Source organism: Primulina eburnea, chromosome 18 (genome assembly GCF_022965805.1).
Source record: "Primulina eburnea isolate SZY01 chromosome 18, ASM2296580v1, whole genome shotgun sequence".
NCBI classification, from domain to species: Eukaryota; Viridiplantae; Streptophyta; class Magnoliopsida; order Lamiales; family Gesneriaceae; genus Primulina; species Primulina eburnea.
In genome coordinates this window covers 31,091,904-31,116,495 of record NC_133118.1, presented here as the reverse complement: position 1 = coordinate 31,116,495, position 24,592 = coordinate 31,091,904, and the positions used below count along the sequence as shown (strand labels likewise).

Here is a 24,592-nt window from a genome sequence, read left to right as displayed (position 1 = left end):
GGAAGGCGATATTTTGCTTTGAAGACAAGACATGATCTCTCTAGGTGAATTCTCGAGTAGCTGTACCAGATCAAAAGAAGCTAAAATACTGCCTCCATAAGATGAGCCAGTTGAATTCCTACTTTGGTTTTGCGAGTTGTCGTGTTTTTGTGAAGATCTCCAATCTTTTAGAAGAATGTCGAATTTTCGGAACATTTCTTGGTTTTTCTCGCTTTGTAAATCGTTTGATTTTCCTGCTTCTGATGAATTTTTCATGGTGAGAACTGTCTATTATGTTGGTTATTTTTCTTGATGAATCAATGGATTAATGAGTCTCATGGGGTTAATGGATAGAGTTTAGTGGGATTTGAATTTCCCCACGTCCCTGATTTTTCTATTTTTGAAATTTGAATCCAAAAGTTGTAGATCAAGATATCTCTGTTCTTGTTAAGGATATAATATAGGGTTCAAAGAAAAAGGAAATCGGATTAAGATATTATGGTGGAAATAAATAGAGCCCGTCTCTTGTGATACGGTCTGACGAATTTTTATCTGTGAGACGGGTCAACCTTACCGATATTTACAATAAAAAATAATATTCTTAGCATTTTTTCATGGATGACCCAAATAAGAGATCTGTCTGACAAAATACGGCCGTGAGACCGTCTCACACAAGTTTTTGTCAAATAAATATACTTGTAAGTATTCTAAATACTTTGTAACATTCTAGTACTATATTAAATTAGAGGGAATTTTGATACGTTGATATGAGTTTTTTTTTTTGTCATTTGAAGACTATTTATTTATGAAAATGTCACTGTTAAATTTATGTAATTATTGTTTTTCGATGGCTATTTATTTACAAAAAAATATTATTTTCAAAATTGTTCTCTATCTTCTATTTATTAATTAATGGTTTTTTTTTTTTTTTTTTGTTTTTCATCACAAAAAACCCGACTATACAATTTTTTCAACGCATGCACCCGTTGCTAGTCCTAATAATACCGCATTTATAAATCCTTTATATTGCGCTTGGATTGAAGGATTTCAAATTCATGAATTTCAATTATAATTTTATTGTTAACGATAAAACAATAGATCAAATCATAAATCCATACTGTTATTTGTTTACACATTAGTTATATAAAATATAATGAATTTCAAATGATATCATTTTGGTTGGACTTAGAATCCATCCTATTTAACATGAGATATATGAAATAAGCCCGGGATTTGAAATTTACGGTGTTACTGTTGCTTAAACAAATAATTAGCCTAATCCGAATAAATAATCATGAACGTAATCTTCATCCTCCAGTTTTCACCTTGGATATATCTTCGATTAAACCTTTACCATCCATTGCATCGAAAAAGAAGAAATTTTTTAGTGGATCACCTTTGCCTGATATGGCTTTAACAACTTCCTACATGGATGAAATTTTAGAGATCAGTGAATATTGTAACTCAATTGCACAAAGCACTCAAGACACTAACTGGGAAGAGCATGTCACCTGCCCAGGGATTCCACCAATGATGGCACAAACAGGTGGGAATTCTGTTTTACCTTTCAACAATCTCACCAGGAGGGAATCAGGTATCGGCGACTCACTCACTGACTACATGTGTATATAAAATATTAGCAGGGTTGATCTGTCTCACCAGGACATCGAGTAAGTCAGTGGTTGATGTTTCCCCCGGACTGCGGCCTTCAAGCTCTTCCAACTTTTCTATCACTGAATGAAAAGATTCACAGAACTGCTTCCAAAATCAACAAGGGATAAAGATTTGCAATTGCAACATGTATCAGATGGAGTAAATAATTTGGTAAAGTTAAAGGTTACAAAACTAATCAAGTATAACAATCATACCTCAAAACTAGGATACTCTACATGGCATTCAAACTTCTCATCACCTTTTTCCTGCCAGAGGAAAGAGGAAAAAAGTTGAATTTCGATTTTCATAATACACACGTTGAAGACAGACAGTGATAAGTTCAGCTGAATAAACCACACAAAAGACGGAAAATCTCAAGCTCAATCCCATAAACCACACAAAACCAAACAATCACAAGGTAAAATGTTAAACTGAGCTATATATCACCTTCAAGTATGAGTAATTCTGCAAATCAACAAATATTTCAGCACATGTGTCTCTGCAATCCACTGTATAAAAGGCAACTCGTTTTAACGATTTGCGGCACTTCTCATTAACAGATTTCTGCTGTAGATTCATCAAAACAAATAATAAGAAACCTGCAACATGTAAAGCAACAAAATACAACAGCTACAAAGTTAAACTTTCTCCAACTATGTAATCTGACCTTTGTTGCTAGACAGCAACAATTTATAACTAACGCGTCAAACTTGCAAAAGAAATCAACACCGAAGCTAGACAAGTCACCTGAAAAAATCAAGAAAACTGGATATTAGATGAATCAAGTCTATGGAAATCATAGCAATCTTGTCATTAATGACAGAGCTTAAGGCACATAAACCATCGACTTTGGAAGTACATAAAACAAACACTTATCACTTCAGCATTTAACATGGTTCTCACATTAAATTAAAGTTTCATGAACTTGGGCACAAGTCCTTCAGGTACTTCTCTTTGTATGCATATTATCTACTGATGGAAGCAGTTAAGAGTTGCCATAATTAATCTTATATTGACTAAATGACGAGCTCTTCGAAATAAAGCCTCATCGGCAAGAAAAGCGCAAGAAGAAAAATAATTCGTGCATCACATTTAAACATGATTTGGAAACTGTATAATCGAAATGCCGACACTATACTCCAGCAGCCAAATCCATGGCATTTGGAAAAGTTGATGTCTTGAGAAGATGAAGCATAAACAAAACCAGGATCCCACCTTTTTCAACAGATACTCTAACCATGGGATTAAAATCTTTCAAGGACTCGCGACAGAGCTCGGCAAGAAATCTCCCAGAGTACACGCTCTCGTCCCGGAGGAATCAAAAAGTTGGCTGCCAACAACTCCTCAGTCACTAAACCATCATCATTTATAGTCACACTGCCTACTCCAGCTAACACAATATTCTTGCAAAACTGCATCAACATAAGAACAATAGTCGCATGACTACGAAAAATAGGGGCGAGTATGAGGTTCTCAGCTGAATCAACCACACATAAAATAAAACTAAACATCAAACTCTGAAAAGACAGGGATCATACGAATACCTCAATAACACTGCCTTCAAGTCCACTGACGAGTATGTGAGACTTGCTTAGCCTAAAAACCAAACATTAATGCATTATGCACACTGTAAGCGCTAGAAACACTAAAAACACAAAATTGATCCATCAAAAAAAGAAAAGCCAGAATCTTTAATACCTTCGCCGAGCATCGGCACCCCGGAAAATCTACCATAACATAATAGATAGTTACAACTCATGAATTTGAACGCCTTTTTTATTATATTAGTCAATCGACATTCAGTCATTCTCAGTCGGTCTCAATCACTATTTGAATTATTTTAAAATAGTTTTAAAGTTTATACTCTTAACACCATTAAAGTATACTACAACAGCGTAATAGTAAAAAAAACATAAATTTGCTCACCTTTTCTAATATAATATTCAGTCTCCACTCGGTCGTTCTCAGTTGCTCTTTAGATTATTTTACACTATTTTTAAATTTTTGTAGTTTAAAGAGTTGCTGGAAAAATATAAAACAAATGACTGAACCATGGAATTCAAAACAAACAAATGAATGATCTTCAATAGAAACACTACAAATCATTAGTTTTTGTTTGCGCTTGTACAAAATAAAAGAGCTAAACAAAATCCAATCTTTATTCCAATAGGGTCTACATGAGTCGATTATATTGTCATCCATTTTAACGTCACGTATAAAATAATTATGTTAAAGAGAATCAAAATTAAGAAACAAATTCAAGCACAAACAATTTATAAATGAATATTAAAAAGAAATAAATTAACAACAATAATGTATTTCTTAAAAAAAATATAGTTGACCAAAGTTAAAAAAAAATACTCACGAATAAGATCATACCTATTTGTGGTACAGGTCCGATGGACATTAAGTGGTGAAGGTTATATTTTGAAATATGAATTTGTAAAGTGTTTTGGGCTTATTTCAGTGTAACACTAACTTCAAAATGATGTAATTTAACGTCAAACACAAAAATCATCTGCAATCCGTGGACTCTAAACTATATGGTAAAAGGAAAATTTTCTATTATTTTATTTACAAACAAAAAAATTTATTAACTTAATTAAAATATCAATATATTAATTTTATCTTTAATTAATTTATGTAATGAATTTGATTTAAACAATTAATTAATTTATAACAATAATTAAATAAATATAAAATATCAATTAATTAAAAAAAACATTAAGAAAAAAATGCTCTAAATTTCTCCGTCCGTACACGCGGTGATCCGAAACGTTTCAGTTGCTGCTCTTCTTCTCATTTCTCAGGCTGAAATCGGCGATGGAAAACCAGTCCATTCGATCATTGAAGAAAATGGTGAAAACCCATTCAAAGGTAAGCGGCAAGAATATTATCACCGAAATCAGCGATTTAGGAGAAGATCTCTTGCAAAAAATCCTCTGCCGACTGCCGGCCGTATCCTTCGCATCAGCAGCTTGCGTTAGCCGCTCATGGAGCTCTGTCTGCAACAGGATACTGTCTTTTCCTAAGCTATCTTCTGCCATCTCTTTCAACCGTTGCCTCGAGGTGGCCTGCGTTTTTTCTTTCCCTTTGATTTCGTTGAACCTGATTTTTACTACATTATATTTGTTGTTTTTCGTCCCATTTACTCATATTTTTTGTTATTTTTTTTTATGTTCCTTTTTGGGGGATGTTTTGTCAGATGGAAACCGGGTTCCTTCTGAAGAGTGTTATGGATGGTAAAATGTTGTTTGCTGACTTTTATTTTTGAAACTGGAAAAACCAAATCTGTTAGCAAATTAACCAGATATCATGCAATGTCATAGATTGTGCGAGTTCGATCCATAATTCTGAGCAAATTTAGCAAGGGTACTTGAGGGTATGTTTAAAATTTAAATCACAGTATTCATTGATTTTTAAGAACTCTATGTAGCAATATGATTCGTGGCTCTGAAGATAATGCACCCTAGTCATAAGAAAATCTATCTGTACTGTCTCAAGATGCGATTGAATTTTCAGCATTTGATTAGTCTTATTTTATCTAGATTCTATCCAATAATATTAAGTCTCACTGTTGTGATGGTAGGATGCTGTGGATGAGGTTGTAAACAAGGTTTTCTCGGAACCAATTCGACCTCATTTTGCCCTGGCCTCTTTTGCCCCTTATTTGCACTTTGTAGCGGCTCAAAAGCTGGTATTGTTCTCACTTCCTTGATATGGGTATCCCTTATCCTATACATGGTGTTTTAAATTTTCTTCTAGCTCGTTAAAAAGTTTATGCTTTGCAGATTAAAAAAAAATTGAGTCCCACAATTCCATTAATTTTCACTTTGTCTGAGGGAGTCATTGGACGAAACGTGCTTAATGATGAGCTAGTAGAGGTAATTACTTATTGTTATGATGTTTATGGTGGTTCACAACAATAATCTTGAACTTTTGTTAAGTCAACGTTACGCCTCTGTACTTATTCCCATGGTAATTGTTCTTTGATGTAGCCTTCGAAGTACAATTATTAAATTGTTGATTTTTATATTAATAATTAATTGGAGATGTTTGGTCAAGAAACCAATCTATGCTATCATATAACGTGTCAGACTTATTGGTTAGGTGCAATGGGGAACACATGAAGAGTTCGAAAACTTTGGAGATGAATCTCCAAATGAGGAGCTTGTGAACATAGGATTACTATTGACGGTTGGTTTTCTACCGGGAATAAAGGCCGATATAATTTCATTGCCGGTCAACCACTTGGTAATTGTTTTTGGTATAGGTTCCTAGAACAAAATTTAAGCACTTAAGCTCGATTCATACTTTTCATTTCAATGTTTTTATGTACTACTCTGGAGATGTGGCTCTGTACTTGTGATCTGAGAGTCTAAAATTTGAAAACACTGTTACCTTCTGTGCTAATTGCTAGTTATCAGTGGCTAGTCCAAATATTGTTTTATCTCAGTTTACTAATATTTGATTTGGCTGCCCATGAATATCAGTCACCGGGGCTTCACATTGATGATTTTGTGATGGATATCAGACATTATTCATCAGCTGTTTCGGATTCTTCATCTCCTGCTGGAATCATACTATTTGTTGTGAGTTACATGCTCTTGGGATTTTCTTTATCATTTTGTTTTAACGATGCTTTGGAATAATTGGGTTTGTTTTTATCCAGAAAATCTAGACATGTACAATTTCTCGAACGTTTTCCTTGTTTTAGATTTGAATGACCCCCTATGGATGTGACTTTCCTTTGATATCGGCTTTAGTGGTGACTTATCTCATGTAATAACTCCGCCAGAATGGTGCATTAAATTTCAATTTTGGAACCGGGAACTCTGATAACAGTTCAATAGTCAAGGACTTGTAATAACTTTACGAAAGTATTAGAAAATTTGTTATTTTTTATTTGAAAAATCTACATCTTAAAATGTGTTTCTCATCTTTAAGTTATCATGTGCCAGGATCGTGGAGAAAACATCAAACCTGTCCTACAAGTGATGGGTGAGTAATTATATCCAGGCATTATGCATGATATGAAATTGATCTTATATGATATACATTGATGTTTAAAGTAAAATAGAAGTGTCAGTAAGTGGAAGAAAACAGTTAACTGTAGTTTTAAAAATAGTTGAACCTGAATTTTGGTGTATCAGCATAGGTTAAGATGAACAATTTGCCGTTGTTTTTCGCCTGTTGTTTTGCAGAGTACGCCTTCCCAACAGACACTGTCATTGTAGGGAATCCCGATTGTCACATTTTACACAAATGTCCAAGTAGAAATGGTAGCACGTCAACAAGACAATGTTCCTATAGTGCTGCAGTTGCACTAGTATTTGCAAAGGATAAGAATAAACCAGTAGGTGAGGTTATTCTTTATTTCAACCTTGCACTTAAAATTTCTAATAGAATATCATGTGACAAAAGATTCTTTCCCACCAGCTGTTCATCTCTCGACTGTAGTTGTTTAACTTGGTTAGGTCTATGATACCATTATCTCCTATATTTTGGTGGCATATTTACTTGCAGATGTTGGTGAAATACAATTTGATGTCATTTTATCAAGCGGCATATCACCAATCGGTACTCCATACAAGGCGGTTGCTGTTAAATGTAATGAAACGTCAACTATGCTCACTGCAAAGAGGCTAACACATCATGAACATCTCGATGGTCAAGCTATTTTGAATCAAATTTATGATGAGGTAGCCCTTATCCAAGCTTTACTTTGATACCATGTTCTTATTTTGAGCAGATAAAGTGAACACAAATTATGAAAGTTTATGCTTTTGTACTCAAAACTAAGATTTAAGCTTACTTGATAATGTTGATCAGTAAATCTCCAAGTTTTCATGGGAATTGAGGCAGTTTAACATCTCAGTGTATCATTAGTTCTTTGGGGACCATTTTATGCATGACAAATTCGTTTCTCTGATGCATTAATTTATACAGCTTGGAGATCGCATTCTGGATCCTATTCTCTACATTGGAGTCACTAAGAAAAGAAGATGTTCAATTGGGACGGAGAAAGTTAGACGGCTGCATTTTCTGGAATTTCACGAAGTCAGGGGGTAAATTTACTTTCTTTAGCAATTCTGCTTCACTTTTCTAGGACTCACTATGACACTATCTGCAGTCTAAACTTGGCTTGTAAAATGACATTAATCGGTATAAATAGTTGGAATGCTTTCCATGTTTTTTGAAATCTTGAGATTTACTCCAACGTTAGAAACGTGTAATGCTTATTATTTTACTGAAATTTTGTTCTTTGGAGGAAGAAATAAGAAAATGTATCGTGTCTTGAGACAAGCTTGTAGGGATGACAGCTTCTCTTGTTTTCCAGAGGAGATGAAGAGTACCTATTCGTCGATTCCGATGACATTAAAACTAGAGAGTCCTTTCGTTTTTATGTCTCAGACCCCAAAGCCGCTTTATCATCTTGCAATAAAGTCTCCGATGCCCTCAGCCATTTGAAACAAGATTGTAACAAAAGAAAAGTTTTTGGTGGCATCGTCTTCACCTGCTGTGGTCGTGGTGACTCGTTCTTTGGGCAACCAGGTATTGATAGCTCCCCGTTTTTGGAAAACTTTCCTGGTGTTACTTTTGCTGGAACTTACTGTGCTGGGGAAATAGCACGTGGGAAGATGAGTATGTATCATAAAGATGAAGAAGGCGCTTCTGTTCGGAGCTGTCAACACGTTTACAGTGCTGTTTACCTAGTCATGTCATATACTCCAGCTCCACAGTGTTAGAATCTGGTGGGTGTTTGCAGTTTTGTCTTGCTCTTGAATCGACCTGTATGAACCTGAAAAGTTCATAGGACGGGATAGAGGACTCGTCGTTGTAGCGAGTTGAATGTATCTAGTATTGTATAGTTGGTATGAGCGCATGGCTAACTTGCATGAAGACCGTAATTTTGGTGCATCCTCTGTCTCACTGTCTGTATCTGTTGTTTATCATTCACGTGGATGCCCAAATTGTGACATTTCAATTGCTAATTTTGTCACTACTCTTAAGGCACGATTAATTGTTATTCTATAATGATCATTATAAATAATAGATGAAAACATCATAGCATAATGGATAAAAAAAATGAAACCTTATAAATAATAGATCAAATTAATAATTATTTCGAGAATATTCGAACATGTTCGAGTTTGTTGGACTTGTTTGTTTGTGTCTTTAATTGTAATGACACAAGGCACATCTTTTTTTATACTCGATGAAAATACCCTACTTGTTTATCTTGTATTTCCTACATTTTGTGGCCAAATTCATACCCTAAAATTTTAATTTATCATTGAAAAACAATCCATTATATTCAATCCAATACCAAAAACATTGATCAAATATTTAATAGTCATTACAAGAAGTTACTATACAATAGATTGGTAATTCCATTTACTGAATTTGGAATTCCACCATATAATCATTTTAAAATTTTTATTTCTGATTTTTTTTTCGAGCTCTTTCAATCCAAACAAGGATTTGAATCAATATTACATAACTTGATATGATATTGGCACGGCTCAATCAAACAAAATGACCCAATTCTCGGGTAATTTGATTTGATTGAGCTGTTCCAACATCATAACTAGCAGATTTCGGAGCAGAAATACCACAAAATAAATATTGAAAATCCATGAAAACATTACCTCTTTTGCATCTTGAAAATTATGAAGAACGAATTCAAATTCTCTAATCCAGTGTATGCCTTGGGATGCAAAAACTTGGGTTAAAAAAGTGGTGGAAAACTAAAAATAAGAATGAAGGAGAAAACAAAGAATTTTGTGTGTTTCAGATGTTCAAGTTTTTGCCTTGCTTAAAAGGTTGGAATTTATATAAAAAAATTTCCATATCAAGTCTTTCATGAAACATAGTGGTTGGTGACATATATGTAATGACACAAGGTGTCCCTTTCTATAAAAATATGTTAATCAAAATTGATGACTATTTTAGACAATTTTCCAGCATGGAAAAACCTAATTTCGATGTAAAAAGTTACCATTGGCATGACATCATCATTAGCAAAAACTTTCTGAAAATAATTGTGACAAAATTACGAAAAATATTGGACTAGATGTTGTCTTGTCTTGTTCAAATATATGACACATATATAGTTTCTTGATTTGAAAAAAAAAATTAATCGAATCATGAAAATAATCGACTTACAAAATGAAACAATCAACACTAATAATAATTTGAGCTAATCATTTTAAAAAAATCAAAACACATCCAAATTAATTGCCGGCGAAACCCATTATACACAATAGTACTTGTAAGAGTCTGGGCTGAAAAATGACACCGTCTAGTTCGAAACACGAGTTAAATGAACATTATGTTTAAATATCAAGATTCAATGATTTAAGGAGTTTGTGACCATTGAATTATGCAACTTAGGTTAGAACTTTGTGTTTAAATGTCAATAAATGAAAAAAGGGAAAATGATTCAGCATATTTATAGTGAACAAGAAAACCAATTAAATAATTTAAAATATTACCCTACACTTTTCAGCATATTTGTTAAAAAAAAGGTTGTAATAATCATTGCGATAGTGTCATTTAAATAAAGGTTTCTTCACAAAGTATCTAACTTGCAAAGAGAATTAATTTTCTACAATAATTTAGATTCCATTAACAATTATTAAATTGTATTGAGTTTAGAAGTTTCCTCCTAATGGCTAAGTGGTTGGCCAATTGACAATCATTGACGGGAAGAAAACGTAGATTCCCATAAAAACATTATTTTAAACGATTTATTTTCTTGTCTGATATGTTTATTGTGGAATAAATTAATGTGTGGAATCTAAATCTACAATTTGGATTTTGCAAATATGCATGAATTCATTAGATTAATAAAAATTTTCAATGTTTTTTTTAAAATGAAACCTTTTTTCTTAGAATACAAATTATGTTTTGTCGCTCAGAGATAATTTTCCAAAAAACATGTTGATTATTGAAATGTTTTAAATAATTTGTAGATTGTATAAATATTTGGAAGGAAAAAAAAGACATTTTAATGATAGAATTTTCAAATCCAAAGAGTTATGTAGTAATTTAATCCTATAATAATGGTAAGTTAATAAAATAAGGAAGAAAACTAAATTTATATCATAGCATGGTGGAAATCTTTGAACATGTAGATCGACATTTTAAACAATATAATTGGCTCACCAAATTCAATTCAACCAATTTCAAAAAAAAAAAAACAACTAAGAAACAGAATAATGATGTAGTAAACTTCCAAAAAACAAGAATTCATGGATGGAAAGTATTCAAGATCATATAATCCCATTTCTAAGCATAAAAAAAATCAGATCAAATGCAAACTAAGAAGTTCAAGGGCTTGCACGGATCTTACGTTGCTTATTTCTTTCCAAGAATACAGAGCCAGTATAACATACACACTTCAGATCGAAATCCCGAAGGACTTCTTCATCTTCTCAACTTCCAAATATACGGTCGAGTAAGGTAAAAACTCGGAAAAGTAGCTTTTGCTAAGATCGTTTATAGCAACAGCAAGTTTAGGGATCTCCAATGTCTCCTCATGAGTCAAAGTCCGAATGAACTTTGCTGGATTTCCGGCCCAGAGTTCGCCGGTCGGTATTCTTCTTCCTGGAGGAACCACAGACCCAGCTTCAAGGATAGAGTGTGTTTCAACCAAGGAACCCTCCATAAGGATGGAGTGCTGCCCAATAATGCATTCAGGCTCAATAGTGCAAGATCGCAATAGACTATACGCGCCAACCGTGACATATCTTTCAATCAATGTTTCTGCTGGAAGCCCTGTCGAATATCAAAGAATACTTTAGCAGGCAGCTGCATCAATTGTACTTTATTGTATCTAAATGGAAAACAAGACCACTGTTCAATATATCCACAATGGAAATTCAGCAACAAGAAGCAACCCCGGTGAAAAGATTTAGTTATACGGCAGCTTCTGCCAGAAACCACTTTCAGAATAACTTTTGCTTACGGGAGAGGATAGATGGCTTAAACCATGAGTTTACACTTTACTATGTCTACCCACATGTGAAATGAAGACCAAGAAACCACTTTTCAGAATAACTTTTGCTTACGGGAGAGGAGAGATGGCTTAAACCATGAGTTATTATGTCTACCCACATGTGAATGAAGACCAGGAGTTTATCCAGATTTAATGCATAAGGATTACATGCATATATTAGTCCGTTGTTTAATTTGACAAGAAAGGCCTAAGAATTAGCATATGAGAGTTTCGATAGTAGGGGCTCCACATGTGCTCACAGAAGTGACCAAACAGTAATTTCATTTAACAGCTTCATGAATAAACATCACAATTTCCTTCTTTTTTATTGATAAGAAATGATTTTGTTAACAGAGGGATAAGCCATCTTTATGGTCATTTTCTTAAAAACATAGAATAACAACCCAGTTGGAATATCAATTCTCAATACAAACAAACTATACAATCAATTTTCTCTAGTGACAACTGACAACTACAATATTAACGACCCTGATTTAATTTTGCGTCCATTTATAGGAATGAATTGGAGAACTCAACACTCCTCCAGGTGTGACAATCCATCCAGACCAATATGAACCTCCCTTTTGATTCAAGTTCTTCAATGGGATATTTTGAAGCAAATATATTTTTAAATAGTGTAATAAATAGCCTTACGTAACATGAGATGAACTATGATCAGTCAAATCAGGAAACTGTGATGTATATGAATAAGATGAAAAATGCAGAGTAATTTAGTTAGTAAAATCCTTCTACAAGAAGAAGCAACAATATTGGGGGTGTATCATTTTCCACAGGCAACGACTGAGAAGTGTTCGAGGAATAAGTTTGATCAGCATATTTATAACTTTAGATGTTGAAAGTCAAATTTTCTTATAGAATTCTAATTTTAGTATATATGGATATTCAATTACAGCATGAAAATTTTAGATGATCATACCACGTCAACCAAAATCGGGAACTTCAGTCTTTTGCTCTATCCACTACTCCTAAGCAAACTATTAGCAAGTAGACCAAATATCATCCAATCTACCAAAAACAATGACTTATATAACGGTGAAACTCATATCTTTTCAATTATATGGGAACCAAAACACAGTATTTGGATCGCTACATCACCTATTCAGCTGTGAAAACCAACGGAGACAATTACTGCTCGCCGACAGACCAAATAACAGCTCAAACTACAATCCACTAGTTTCTGCAAAAAAGAGTCTACACTAGTACTGTTTTCGCAAATATAGCTTAATAGGCCAATCTACTGCCATAAACAACTAAATTGCATATATAATGAGAGAAAGAAACCTTGCCGATTGCCCTATTTAATCGAAGTGTGGACAAGAACCGAAGGTGAAACAAAATGTACAACCATTTCTGCACAGCGTACAAGGGAGAGCCAAAAAACCGACCTGTAGGGGAAGACCAGGCGGCGTGAACAACACATCGCTCCTGCACATTGGAGCAGAATCCAACGCTGATCTTATTAAGGTCTCCGCGTAGGACGGCGCCGTTCCACACGGAGGCGCCGTCGTAGACCACCACTTGACCTGCCAATACGACATTGGGCGCCACGTAAGCATCTACGGCCGTCTTCGGGATCCACTGCCCTAAAGGTATGATCTTCCTCTGCCCCCTATAGTCCCAATTCACCCGATCGGGGGACTCCCTTATCACCGGAGCTGGTGGAGTCGGCGATGGGACCGATTGAACTGCTTCCGCCGAATAAGCCCTGCCCGAAAGAGGTGTGGAGAGGGTTCGTGGCAGGATTCTTCGGAACAATCGAGCTGGCGTTGCCATTTTCCTCCGCTTTTTCTTGCTTCGATTTGCCGAAGAAAAGAGGGTCTAGCTTGTCGAAGGCCGAGTCCAGAGGGAGCTCGGGAGATGGATCGTAGATGGGCCGGGTCGACCTTGGACAGATCGGGTTTGGTTATGGGTAATTGGGTATAAATCCTACGGGCTTCAGGCCCAGTTGGACGAACTTTATACGATCCACCTTTCATAATTATATTAATAAAATAAATCACATATTTTTTTAAAATTTAATCATATTTTACAGACAACTAATGTGATGTTATCATACACGTCAAAAATGTCCGTCATCACGTCAATATATTCTGATGACGTGCCATAGTTTTCGAAAACTATATCAGTTCTCCGACAAAAAAGATTGAAATCGAAAAGAATTACAAATTAGTTAATTATGATCGAAAATTGACCGATAACATCAAAAAATAAATCGTTGCATGATTTAAAATATAATTTTTTCTGTATATACAAAATATCAAGATATTGAAATTAAAAATAAACACAGAGACATCAATGTCATGCATTTTATGCCATGAACAAATTAAAAAATAAAAATAAAAAGTATAAATTGCAAAATCCTCGTCCTTCCTTTTTTATTCCTTTTCTAACAGTGAGGAAAATTCATGTAATCATTCTAATTCTCGAAAGAAAAAAGGGAATCTATTCCTCTTTGACTCGTTTATCTTGCCAATTTTTCGGTTCGTTCCATACGATTGCAACAGGTGCATTACTTTTTTTTTAATTTCTGAAAATTTAATCTGATCCTGAGTTTTGTTCGCGAATGATTGTTTTTTTTTTTATTTATGTTGAATTGTTAGGTGTGGAATTTGTTGTTGATGATGACGAGTCAAGGAGGATCATCTTCGCGGAAAAGCATGTCGTTGACCAGCTCGTCGTCTCAGGCCAGGAGGAAGGCCGCGGCTGCGGCGGAGAACGGTGGTGGCGGTGGCGGAGATTCCTCGACTCACCGCAAGTCTCTGTCGGCTTCCCGTTCAATGTATTCTATGTATCCTATGTTTTTTAAAAATCAGGATGTTTCTGTGTTTTGTTCTTTTAAAGTAGTCCTCAAAAGTTTATTTGAAATGCTAGCGGATCTTATTCTTATTGCGCTTTTACTTATGAATGGTGTCAACGCCTTTTGAATTCAGTTTTGGCAGATTTCATGTGGAGACCGAGGGATGTAAAACGTGCAAACGTGTTTTATTTTAGTTTCTATGCTGTATTGTTGTGCTAATTTGGGAATGAAATATGCCAGTTGCTTGGAGTGTTGATTCCTGAGAGGATAACAAACTTCATTTGGAACTGGTAGTATGGTCGATTTTGATAGAAATTCCAGACCGATTTTTTTTACAACTATAGAATTACATCAGTTATCTACTTTGATAATAAGTAAAGCCAAATTTCTAGAAGAAAGTGAAGTTGGGAGAACTTTATCCCTTTTTTATGTGCTTCAGTTGTTTAGCGGTGTCATGAAATCGAGATTGAATCTGAAAGATAAACGAAACTTGTCTTTTTAGTAGATAATGATCAATTTTAGTTAACAACCTTTTCTTGTTGATGATTGCCAGACGCATGAGGTCAAAGACCATGTTTCATCATACTCTTGTGATCACCATTCACCGCAAAAAGTTGAAGTCATTAGTGTATTCTAGTAAATTCATTGGCCAACAGGCTACATTCAATGTTTATTTTTTTATTTAATTTTTGTAGTTATCATAAATGACACAATTAACGACTACCTTCTTCAGTGTTTGAGCGCATGCATTTGTAGAATCATGTTTTTTTGTTGTTGATAGTACTATAAACATCTGAAAGTCATTCCTCACATTTTCAACAGGGGACTGACAGGAGAACGGACAGTGAAGCGATTACGGTTATCAAAAGCCTTGACTGTACCTGACACTACTAGTATCATTGAAGCTTGTCGTAGGATGGCTGCACGTAGAGTTGTTGCTTTGTTGCTGACGGATTCAAATGCTTTGCTGTGTGGAATCCTGACAGACAAGGTCTGACTCAGATGGACATAAATGACAAAACAAAGTGCTTTATATTTCTATTTGCAATTTTATGATTTACTTTTACCGGTTTCGTTTCACTGAAAAGTTAAAAAATTGCTGTTTCTGGCCTTTTTTCGTTAAAGGATATAGCTACAAGAGTCCTTGCACGAGAGGTTAATCTTGAGGAAACACCTGTTTCCAAGGTTATGACAAGGAACCCTGTATTTGTGCTGTCTGACACTCTTGCAGTTGAGGCGCTTCAAAAGATGGTTCAAGGTTGGGTTTTCATCTTAGCAAAGGGCATTAGACCCCAAGAAATATTTAGTTTTGATCCCCCTATTTTGTCATACTTTATCCGCAGGAAAGTTTAGACATTTGCCAGTTGTTGAAAATGGAGAGGTGATTGCTTTACTTGATATAGCAAAATGTCTGTACGATGCTATAGCTCGTATGGAAAGAGCATCTGAGAAGGGAAAGGCCATCGCGGCTGCAGTTGAAGGCGTCGAAAAGCATTGGGGAACATCAGTATCTGGTTGGTGGATGCTGTTTCTTTTCGGAGTTCTTTTTTTCTCACTTTTGTTGAATCTATGATCATATATGTTCAAGCGATCAGTTTGCTTGACTATTTTCAGAAATTACTTTTTAAACTGAATGAAGTGTAGGCACCAACACATTCATTGAGACACTTCGGGAGCGAATGTTCAGACCCGCCTTGTCCACTATAATCTCTGAGAATTCAAAGTAGGTAATATCTAGACTTGTCTTATTCAATTACTTGGAATCTTATGGCCATTAGAATTGAATCACAGCGAAATGGGATTTATATAATCTTTTATCCCATCATTGTGTTGCTAGGATTGTCACACTTGATCCAAGCGACACTGTGCTAGTTGCAGCAAAAAAGATGCTTGAAATTCGAAGTAGCTCTGCTGTTGTAATCGTAGAAAACAAACCTCGAGGAATACTAACGTGAGTTGTGAGGTTCCTCTAATGTTGGAATTCTATTAAATGTTTTATTGATCAATGATAAAATTAAGCTAATTTGAATTGTGTGCTTTCTTGCTCTTCATTAGTTCAAAAGATATGTTGATGAGAGTCATAGCTCAAGATCTTCCTCCAGAATCTACTCTGGTGGAGAAGGTGATGGTCTTCCCGCTTCTTTCTGCTTCTCTTGTCAGTGAATTTGTATATTCAGCATGACTTTTAAATGTATTTTGATCACTAGGTGATACTCGTTCAAGTACATGCTTGAATGGTATCAAATGAATGTGCTTTATAATATCACAAATAACCTGTAATAATTTTCATTACCTATGTTTGGCGAGATACAATGTGAATTAACTTGACCTGTAACCTTCTTTCTCTATCTCTCTCCTATATTAATTCTCCAGGTGATGACCCCAAACCCGGAATGTGCTACAGTTGATACCCCTATTGTTGATGCCCTTCATACCATGCATGATGGAAAATTTTTACACCTTCCAGTTGTTGATCGAGGTAGATATGTTTCTCTATTTTTGCTGAAAGCTGATGGAAAGTAGCGTTATGATTTCATTGTTCTTCGCAATGTAGTTGACAAATGCTAATGAAAATCACAGATGGAGTAGTTGCAGCTGTTGTTGACGTACTTCATATAACTCATGCTGCTGTCGCCACAGTAAGTCAGTCATATTCAATGTTTTTTATGCCGGGAAAACTTATTGAATTGTGGGTATTAACTTTTCTGCTGATGAATTAGTAAAGGCATGATTATTTTATCAAGTCCCAGGAATATCATTTGTCCCTAAACTCTCATCTTGTTAGACTAGTCTCTGAATAATTTGGTATTCTTTAGCTGGCTTCAGAGTACTGTACTAGCAGAAATGTTGATTTTCAAACTTAAAATACAATTCAGATGAGGACAGAAATGTTTCGCTTCCTATCTCTTTCTTGCCATATCTGGTGCCAAATCAGTGAGGATTCTTAGCTTCCTATTTTTCTTGCCATATGTGGTGCCATATTAGTGAGGATTCTTAGCTTCCTATCTTTCTTATCATATACGGTACCACATTAGTGAGGGTTCTAGGCATATTGTTCGCAACTTTTCAAGTCTATGGAAGATATTTCTGTTGAAACACATTAACCATTTTTCGCTGAAAGTGGTTGTCGAACCTGATAAACAGATTGTGTTTGAACACTTCTATAATATTACCAGAAAATTCATGTGCATCGTACAACCTATTAATTTGGAACAAGCAACTTTATCGAACAATTTATAGAATATAGATACATTTTCTGTTTCTAGCTGAATTTGGATGAAGATGCTGCTGCAAGGATATTATTCTTGACTTTACTTTTATCTGGTAGCTATTCTGAATTTGCTCATGTAATGTGTTTAAATTAATTTGTTCTTTTGGGACCAGATAAGGGGGACCTTTATTCTAGTTATGTGGTATGATGAGCAATTCCTGTTGGAATTCATATTAAATAACAAATTATTTGGTGTATTTTATTTATTGTTGATTATGTTGTCTATGAATAACATGGTAGTTTTGTGAAGATTATATTGGCTGATTGATTTTAGTTATCCAGGTTGGTAATGCTGCTGGAGTCAATAGTGAGGCTGCAAATAATTTGATGCAAAGGTTCTGGGATTCTGCAATGGCATTAACTCCAGATGATGAGGATGAGACCCGAAGGTTGTGCACTTTATATTGGATATGATTGTGGATTTGATGATCTTCTCTTATGTTTATGCATGATGTTTCAGTGAAAATTCATTGAAGATGCCTTCTGAAGGAGGAGAGACCGGCCGATCTCTTCCCTACCCTTCTTCCACCGCACCGAGTACTTTTTCTTTCAAAATTCAAGACAGAAAAGGGAGAATGCACAGGTTTATATGTGGTATGTTTAAGCGCAGCTTCTTTTTAATGAAAATAAAACCTTCTGGCTTTGATTGTGTTGTACTGATACTTCATTTGAAATGTACCAATTGCCACAAACACTTGAGGTTATCTTTTCATCCAAGTCAATAATACTTGCCATTTTTTGTTCCACTCCATTACAAATTTCCCAGTAACGGTGCAAGTCTGAACGCTTGGTAACATATGTGCTTGCACATGTATTAAAAATTTTGGTATGCACATTGCACACTTGGTTCCATGGATGAAAAGTTTTTATTTGCATCATTGTATTGATTTTTCGCCATTTTACTTCCAATTAATTATTCAATGGTCATGATTTTTCTTATTGTCCTTCTAATTTTAGATACGCAGAATATGGCTGAACTCATAGCAGCCATCCTTCAGAGAATAGGAGACGAGATTGACCGTAACAACCTCCCACATATTCTGGTACAACTGACGATAAACCTCAATTTCTACTTGATTCTCTCCTTTTCTCAAATCTAATGAACTGCCACCATTCCGCAGTACGAAGATGAAGACAATGACAAGGTCATACTTGCATCAGACAGTGATCTTCAAGCAGCTGTAGACCATGCAAGATCAACCGGTTGGAAGGTATCAAAAACCTTTTGCTTTAGTCCATAGTGTTATATCATCAAAAAATAGCCGAAAACGAATTAATAAGTTTCACTTTCAGGTATACTTCCATAGCTAATCCTTTTCACACTTCCCTTATCTCCCTCTTTAAATTGATGAATCAGATTTACTGAACTTGGCAGGGACTGAAATTGCATCTAGACTATTCAGGAACCCCTGTTCGTCGAAAGGGATCCAACTCCGGAAGCCTGGAATATGCCCAAGCAGACGCTTGGGCTTCCGCATACAGCACTGTTGCAGCTGGCGCTGCTATAGTTGCTGGTTTAGGTATACTAGCATTCTTGAAACGAGCTGGAAATTGACCCTTTCGAGTAATTTCCAGCTGCCTGCGGCGAACTTGTTCCATATTTTTTTGAGGGTTGAACGAACTTGAGTGCTATATCTCTATTGGATCTGTATATGGAATATGAATAGAGTGTTGATATCTTCACCTGCTGCATGAATGTTTTCGGGTGTGATTCTGACAAAAAAATTGATTTGGTCAGATTCATTGATAGCATATTGAGGATGTAGTTTTGTTTTGTTTCTGTGTATAAATTGGCAAATTTGCGTTGTTTTTCTGATTCGAAAGTGCGTGGAACTAGTTTCAAATGCAAAAATATTTTTAGAGAATTTGGATGATATGAAGAAATAACATTATGGCTTTTATAGTATATTTTAAAAGGCACATACACATAATATAGTCTTGATATTCTTGGATTTTTGTGACAATTTACCTCGGTCCCAATCTTAATACACCAAGAAAAATTACAATCGGTTCAAGAAAAAAAATATATATATATATTATTGTGGCATCCAACTCGGGATCTAACCCTCGCCGAATGCCACAGCTCCTACAAATGATACGTGTGGGGTTTTATTTTTATTTTTTTTTTCTATTTTCTTAGTATCGTATATTGTTATTTTTGCAAACCACTAAAATTTTTATTAGTGAAAGCTAATAGTACAAAATAATAGTAAAATATTATAGAGTTTTACAGTACCAACCTAACATAGAAGAAACATAGATCGATAAAAGTGATAATAATTTATTATAAATAATCCAGACAAACTGACTCATAGACTATATGACTCAAAATACTATCCAAATGACTTATTCAAGGCAACAATTGACAAATCATTCAGTGAAATTTCCTTCTTTATTCAACTCCGGAAGGGTTTATTTCATCCTATCTATGTGGGCATTGCCTCCATGATAGGATGGATGGTCAAGATTTGTCCATGCATATGTAGGACCCACAATTTTTTTTTGAAATTGTATGTTTGGCAAGATCTTGACCATCCATCCTCTCATGGGGGCAATGCCCACATGGGTAGGATCTCATTAACCGGAAGACTTGGCTCTTAAACTACAATAGATAAATAAAAAGTTGAGTTTAAGTCTTTAAAGACTTAGTGAGAATTAAATAATGGTGTATATGCTATTAAATTTCATAGAATAATACAATAAGCTATAGGATTAATAATTTTAATATGAGTGCACGAAAAAGATAAGTTACCAAAAATTCTGGAGATAACGAGCCAAGTGAACTAATATATCCGAACCAAATTCATGTTGTTCGATAGACTCAATCTCCAGACCGATGTCCGTTGTTCATGGTTCTATCTTTGTTAATCACTTTAACATTCAATTGTTCGATCATTCTTTTATTTATTTGATGATTAATCAAGACCTCATTGGTGAAAACTCTATAACAATCACATTTAGTGTGATGATATTACAATAAGAGCATTATATTAAATCATTCAATAAGATCATTACGAAATATACTATTAAAGAGTGAATTAAGTAGAATAAAATCTCAAATAATATGCGATCAAGATGATAGATTTGATCGTTATGAAAGATACCGTTATGATTGAAGATTCAATATGATGGAATGCGGGATCATCAGAGTAATACATATTTATATGCATCAACAAGATTAGAAGATATTATAATTATGTACAAGTACCAGAAGCTATTAAAACATGATGATTATCATTCGAAAATATATCATATCATAAATTTCAGGTCAATTGCCAAAAGGCTATAGAAAAATAACGTAAAATTCTTCACCTCAGTGACTAGACGAGATGAATATGAGAATCCAAAGTTCAAACAAATATTGATAATATTGATTATCATTAGTATAATATAGAACTTTTTATTGATTCAAAATTTATGAATTATCCTTAAAATTTACCAAAATAACGAGTAATAACCCATGACTTTATAAAACTTTTTTTAGTGTCTTAAAATACTTAAGTAATAAACAAAATGATTTTTCAAATAAATTTTGAATTCGTCTTATGTCTTATTAAAGTTTGAACTTATAATATATATTTTAAATATTTCCAGTAAATAGCATGTTAATCCAAAATTATAACATTTACACATTATCTTAAATACTATGTTAAAATAAATTTTGAATTCGTCGGAGCGTGGTCGGCTTCCAATTACCACGCGTGACCCATGTATTTATGATTCCCTACAACTTTGCTTTTATAATTTTTCTCAAATTCTCCGTTGATTAGTATCAGAATTGAAACAACTTAGTGTAACTTATATCCTATTTTGGCTGTCGAAAAACACTATTTTCGATGAATTTTTCGGGAAACCACCGAAATAAATGAGAAATATGACACATCATAAACAACTTTCATGTTTGGACTAAGGTAGTTTACCATGAGAATATGTATGAGAAATGAGAGTGAAAACATTAACTGAAAAATAAGTTTCTAGAATTCTAAAATCTTTCATTTGCATCTGATTCAAATTGACATCTCTCCCTCAAGAATCAAAAGCAACTGAAAAGACTGAATTAATGACCTCTAAAAATCAGGTTGGGACTGAGGATTCATCATCAGCTTCCTGCCACAAAATCTTCTTCGGCAAACATTCGAAGTAATTATGAGAACGCGAAAAATCTGCTCGTTTGTAAAATCATTTTCTGGATATTATTGCTATCATGAGCATTCTCTCGCTTCAGTAGCAATTTATATTTGGGTTCATCGACCTGCAATTATATCCAGAAAATATCTATGAAGGCATGGAAGAGGAATACAACACATGCAATCACATTACATGCAAGTCATAAAAAATAACTTGCAAGTCAAATTATAAAACTTCGTAATTACTTCTAATGATATATTTTCGTAGTATAAGAGGATAGAAACATGTAAACAATGATTTAGAGGATCATATATGTACCAAATCACACGCGAAAATTATAATATTAGTTTTTTAAAAATTTACTGAAAAAGTAATACTTATCCAAAATTCATGAAACTTCAACAGAAGCCTAGAATAATATTAAAAAACCTTCGAAAATAACTTTTCGCGTGACCCATTTGTTTATGTATTCATGATTTCCTACAACTTTGCTTTTATACTTTTTCTCAAATTCTCCGTTGATTAGTACTAGAATTGACATTTCTCAGGAAATCACTGACATAAATGAGAAATATGACATATGATGAACAACTTTCATGTTTAGACTAAGGTAGTTTACGGTTAGAATAGCTATGAGAAATGAGAGTGAAAATATTACCTGAAAAATAAGTTTTTAGACAATTTTCCTCCTCGAGTAGCTACGGTTTTTGAATTTTAGCAGACAAACAGGTGCTTCTTTTTCAACATCTCCTTTATCGCTTGCTTTTTGGGTGATTATAGGATATTGTGGAATTTTTTTGAAAGTATTTTGGGATATATATATATATATATATATATATATATATATAAAAGATTTTACACTCATTTTACTCACTAAGACATTATTCTCTCACCACTTTCTCTTCTCTAATCAAAACGGGGTATTTTTTTTTTAACAAAAGTCAACTATTTAATTAAGAAATGATCTCCTCATGTGTATTTGAAATATACATGAGGAGATCATTTTCTTAATTAAATAGTTGACCGAAATTATTTTACAAATTTTCCCAATCTAAACGAGCCCCTTAATCAAGAAATTTGGCAATGAAACTGATGGAATTCTTCAAGTGATATGTCTATTTTATAAGCAAGAACCAATCATTTCTTCAATTTATGTGAGACACTTTTCGATCACAGGTTGATAATTGAAAGAGATGGTGTGTTGGCTAAACAAGCATGATGATGATAATGCATCTCCATATATTTATTTATTTGTTTATTATCTTTAATATGTTTTACTTAGTTATTTTAATTTTTATTAGTATTTATTTTAATTAATAAATTTATAAGTAATTGAGAAATATTTAATAGGTAACTTATTAATTATAAGATATTACAATTATTGTCATAGCAGTTGTATAAAAGACAAATGTGAGGTTACAAAAAAATGAGTGTGTAAAAACCTCTTATCATGCGTTTTAAATCCGTGAGGCCTTCGGCCAAAGCGGATAAAATTACAAGTGGGCGACATTCAATATCAGAGCGACTCTACGTGGGTTTTGGATGGTGGGGCAAACCTCAAAGAGCAGAGAGGACGCTGAGTCCATAAAAGGGGAAGGGGGAGGGAGGGGGGGTGGTTAAGGCCCTTGGCGAAATCCCACATCGCTAAATCACGGGAGAGATGTTGTGCATTTAAATGAGCGTGTAGCAACCCCTTGTGACGCGTTTTAAATCCGTGAGGCCCTGGGCCAAAGCGGACAATATCACAAGTGGGCTGTGCTGTGACATTTAAGGCACTTAGGCGAAATCCCACATCGCTAAACCACGGGAAAGATGCTGGACTGTGCTGTGACATTTAAGGCCCTTAGGCGAAATCCCACTCTTGAGTCTTGGCAACGAATTTTTTTGCTGTTGCCGTATTTGCGACGTGCCTTTCCAGTTCTGCTTCTTTCCGTTTGAAGTCCTTTTCCAACTTCTCGATCTTTCTTTCTCTATTTAGTCCCCGTTCCACCAAGTCTGAGGTGTTCCAAGTAGCTGAATTGGAATTCTCCTGTAATATATTAAATACAATTAATTAATGTATAATTATTAAACAACGAGAAAAAAGAAAAGTGAACTTACGATCATAAGATTAATGACTCGCAAAGATGAATAGGTGATGATAGAACTAAAAACTTGGAAGGCTACTTGTATATATAGCTTACCGTGAGAGCATTGATAGAAGCAAATCATCCTTCTGCATGACCGTAGGCATGCGCAAGTAATGCAAGAGAATTCAATAAATGTGAACTCCCAACAACTCATGAACAATTTGAAAAGCATGTTTAATTGACCGATGGAGACAACAATAAAGGGGTAAGGGGGAGGGAGGGGGGGTGGTTAAGGCCCTTGGCGAAATCCCACATCGTTAAATCACGGGAGAGATGCTGTGCATTTAAATGAGCATGTAGCAACCCCTTGTGACGCGTTTTAAATCCATGAGGCCCTGGGCCAAAGCGGACAATATCACAAGTGGGCTGTGCTGTGATATTTAAGGCCCTTAGGCGAAATCCCACATCGCTAAACCACGGGAAAGATGCTGGACTGTGCTGTGACATTTAAGGCCCTTAGGCGAAATCTCACTCTTGAGTCTTGGCAAAGAATTTTTTTGATGTTGCCGCATTTGCGACGTGCCTTTCCAGTTCTGCTTCTTTCCGTTCGAAGTCCTTTTCCAACTTCTCGATCTCTCTTTCTCTATTTAGTCCCCGTTCCACCAAGTCTG

At 34.7% G+C, this 24,592-nt stretch overlaps 3 protein-coding genes and 1 pseudogene across 4 annotated transcripts; 2 read left to right on the top strand and 2 right to left on the bottom strand.

Moving 5' to 3' along the window:
- Positions 1–1,247: 1,247 nt before the first annotated feature.
- LOC140819271 (SUMO-activating enzyme subunit 1B-1-like) lies at positions 1,248–3,508 on the bottom strand (annotated as a pseudogene).
- Positions 3,509–4,364: 856 nt separating this feature from the next.
- LOC140819664 (F-box/LRR-repeat protein At5g63520) lies at positions 4,365–8,553 on the top strand. The gene is made up of 10 exons (XM_073179839.1): positions 4,365–4,701; positions 5,222–5,329; positions 5,424–5,516; positions 5,743–5,886; positions 6,126–6,224; positions 6,594–6,633; positions 6,837–6,992; positions 7,159–7,334; positions 7,582–7,700; positions 7,973–8,553. The coding sequence occupies exons 1-10, from the start codon at positions 4,456–4,458 to the stop codon at positions 8,379–8,381; spliced, it is 1,590 nt and encodes a 529-aa protein (XP_073035940.1). The 5' UTR covers positions 4,365–4,455; the 3' UTR covers positions 8,382–8,553.
- A 2,274-nt stretch (positions 8,554–10,827) lies between these two features.
- Positions 10,828–13,540, bottom strand: LOC140819925 (gamma carbonic anhydrase-like 2, mitochondrial). The gene is made up of 2 exons (XM_073180204.1): positions 13,042–13,540; positions 10,828–11,415 (listed from the first exon to the last, which is right to left on the bottom strand). Exons 1-2 carry the CDS (start codon positions 13,427–13,429, stop codon positions 11,039–11,041), a joined length of 765 nt encoding a protein of 254 aa, XP_073036305.1. The 5' UTR covers positions 13,430–13,540; the 3' UTR covers positions 10,828–11,038.
- A 485-nt stretch (positions 13,541–14,025) lies between these two features.
- Positions 14,026–19,598, top strand: LOC140819688 (CBS domain-containing protein CBSCBSPB1-like). 2 transcript variants are annotated; one of them, XM_073179865.1, is made up of 16 exons: positions 14,026–14,160; positions 14,257–14,435; positions 15,007–15,072; positions 15,276–15,444; positions 15,579–15,711; positions 15,797–15,967; positions 16,098–16,176; positions 16,291–16,404; positions 16,509–16,575; positions 16,827–16,932; positions 17,034–17,092; positions 18,007–18,113; positions 18,185–18,318; positions 18,682–18,767; positions 18,846–18,935; positions 19,100–19,598. In XM_073179865.1, exons 2-16 carry the CDS (start codon positions 14,275–14,277, stop codon positions 19,277–19,279), a joined length of 1,722 nt encoding a protein of 573 aa, XP_073035966.1. In that variant the 5' UTR covers positions 14,026–14,160; positions 14,257–14,274; the 3' UTR covers positions 19,280–19,598. The 2 variants fall into 2 exon arrangements, with proteins under 2 accessions (XP_073035966.1, XP_073035967.1); XM_073179866.1 differs by lacking the exon at positions 15,007–15,072.
- The last annotated feature ends 4,994 nt before the right edge of the window (positions 19,599–24,592 follow it).

What these genes read in the sequence shown, in the direction of transcription:
- LOC140819664 (XM_073179839.1), top strand. Translation starts at nt 4,456, where the DNA reads ATGGAAAACCAGTCCATTCGATCATTGAAGAAAATGGTGAAAACCCAT. An exon ending in TTAATGATGAGCTAGTAGAG is followed by an intron (nt 5,517 to 5,742) that starts GTAATTACTTAT and finishes CTTATTGGTTAG; the next exon opens with GTGCAATGGGGAACACATGA. An exon ending in GGATAAGAATAAACCAGTAG is followed by an intron (nt 6,993 to 7,158) that starts GTGAGGTTATTC and finishes ATTTACTTGCAG; the next exon opens with ATGTTGGTGAAATACAATTT.
- LOC140819925 (XM_073180204.1), bottom strand. Translation starts at nt 13,429, where the DNA reads ATGGCAACGCCAGCTCGATTGTTCCGAAGAATCCTGCCACGAACCCTC. An exon ending in CGCCTGGTCTTCCCCTACAG is followed by an intron (nt 11,416 to 13,041) that starts GTCGGTTTTTTG and finishes GATATTCGACAG; the next exon opens with GGCTTCCAGCAGAAACATTG.
- LOC140819688 (XM_073179865.1), top strand. Translation starts at nt 14,275, where the DNA reads ATGATGACGAGTCAAGGAGGATCATCTTCGCGGAAAAGCATGTCGTTG. An exon ending in ATTCACCGCAAAAAGTTGAA is followed by an intron (nt 15,073 to 15,275) that starts GTCATTAGTGTA and finishes CATTTTCAACAG; the next exon opens with GGGACTGACAGGAGAACGGA. An exon ending in CCTTCCAGTTGTTGATCGAG is followed by an intron (nt 16,933 to 17,033) that starts GTAGATATGTTT and finishes TGAAAATCACAG; the next exon opens with ATGGAGTAGTTGCAGCTGTT.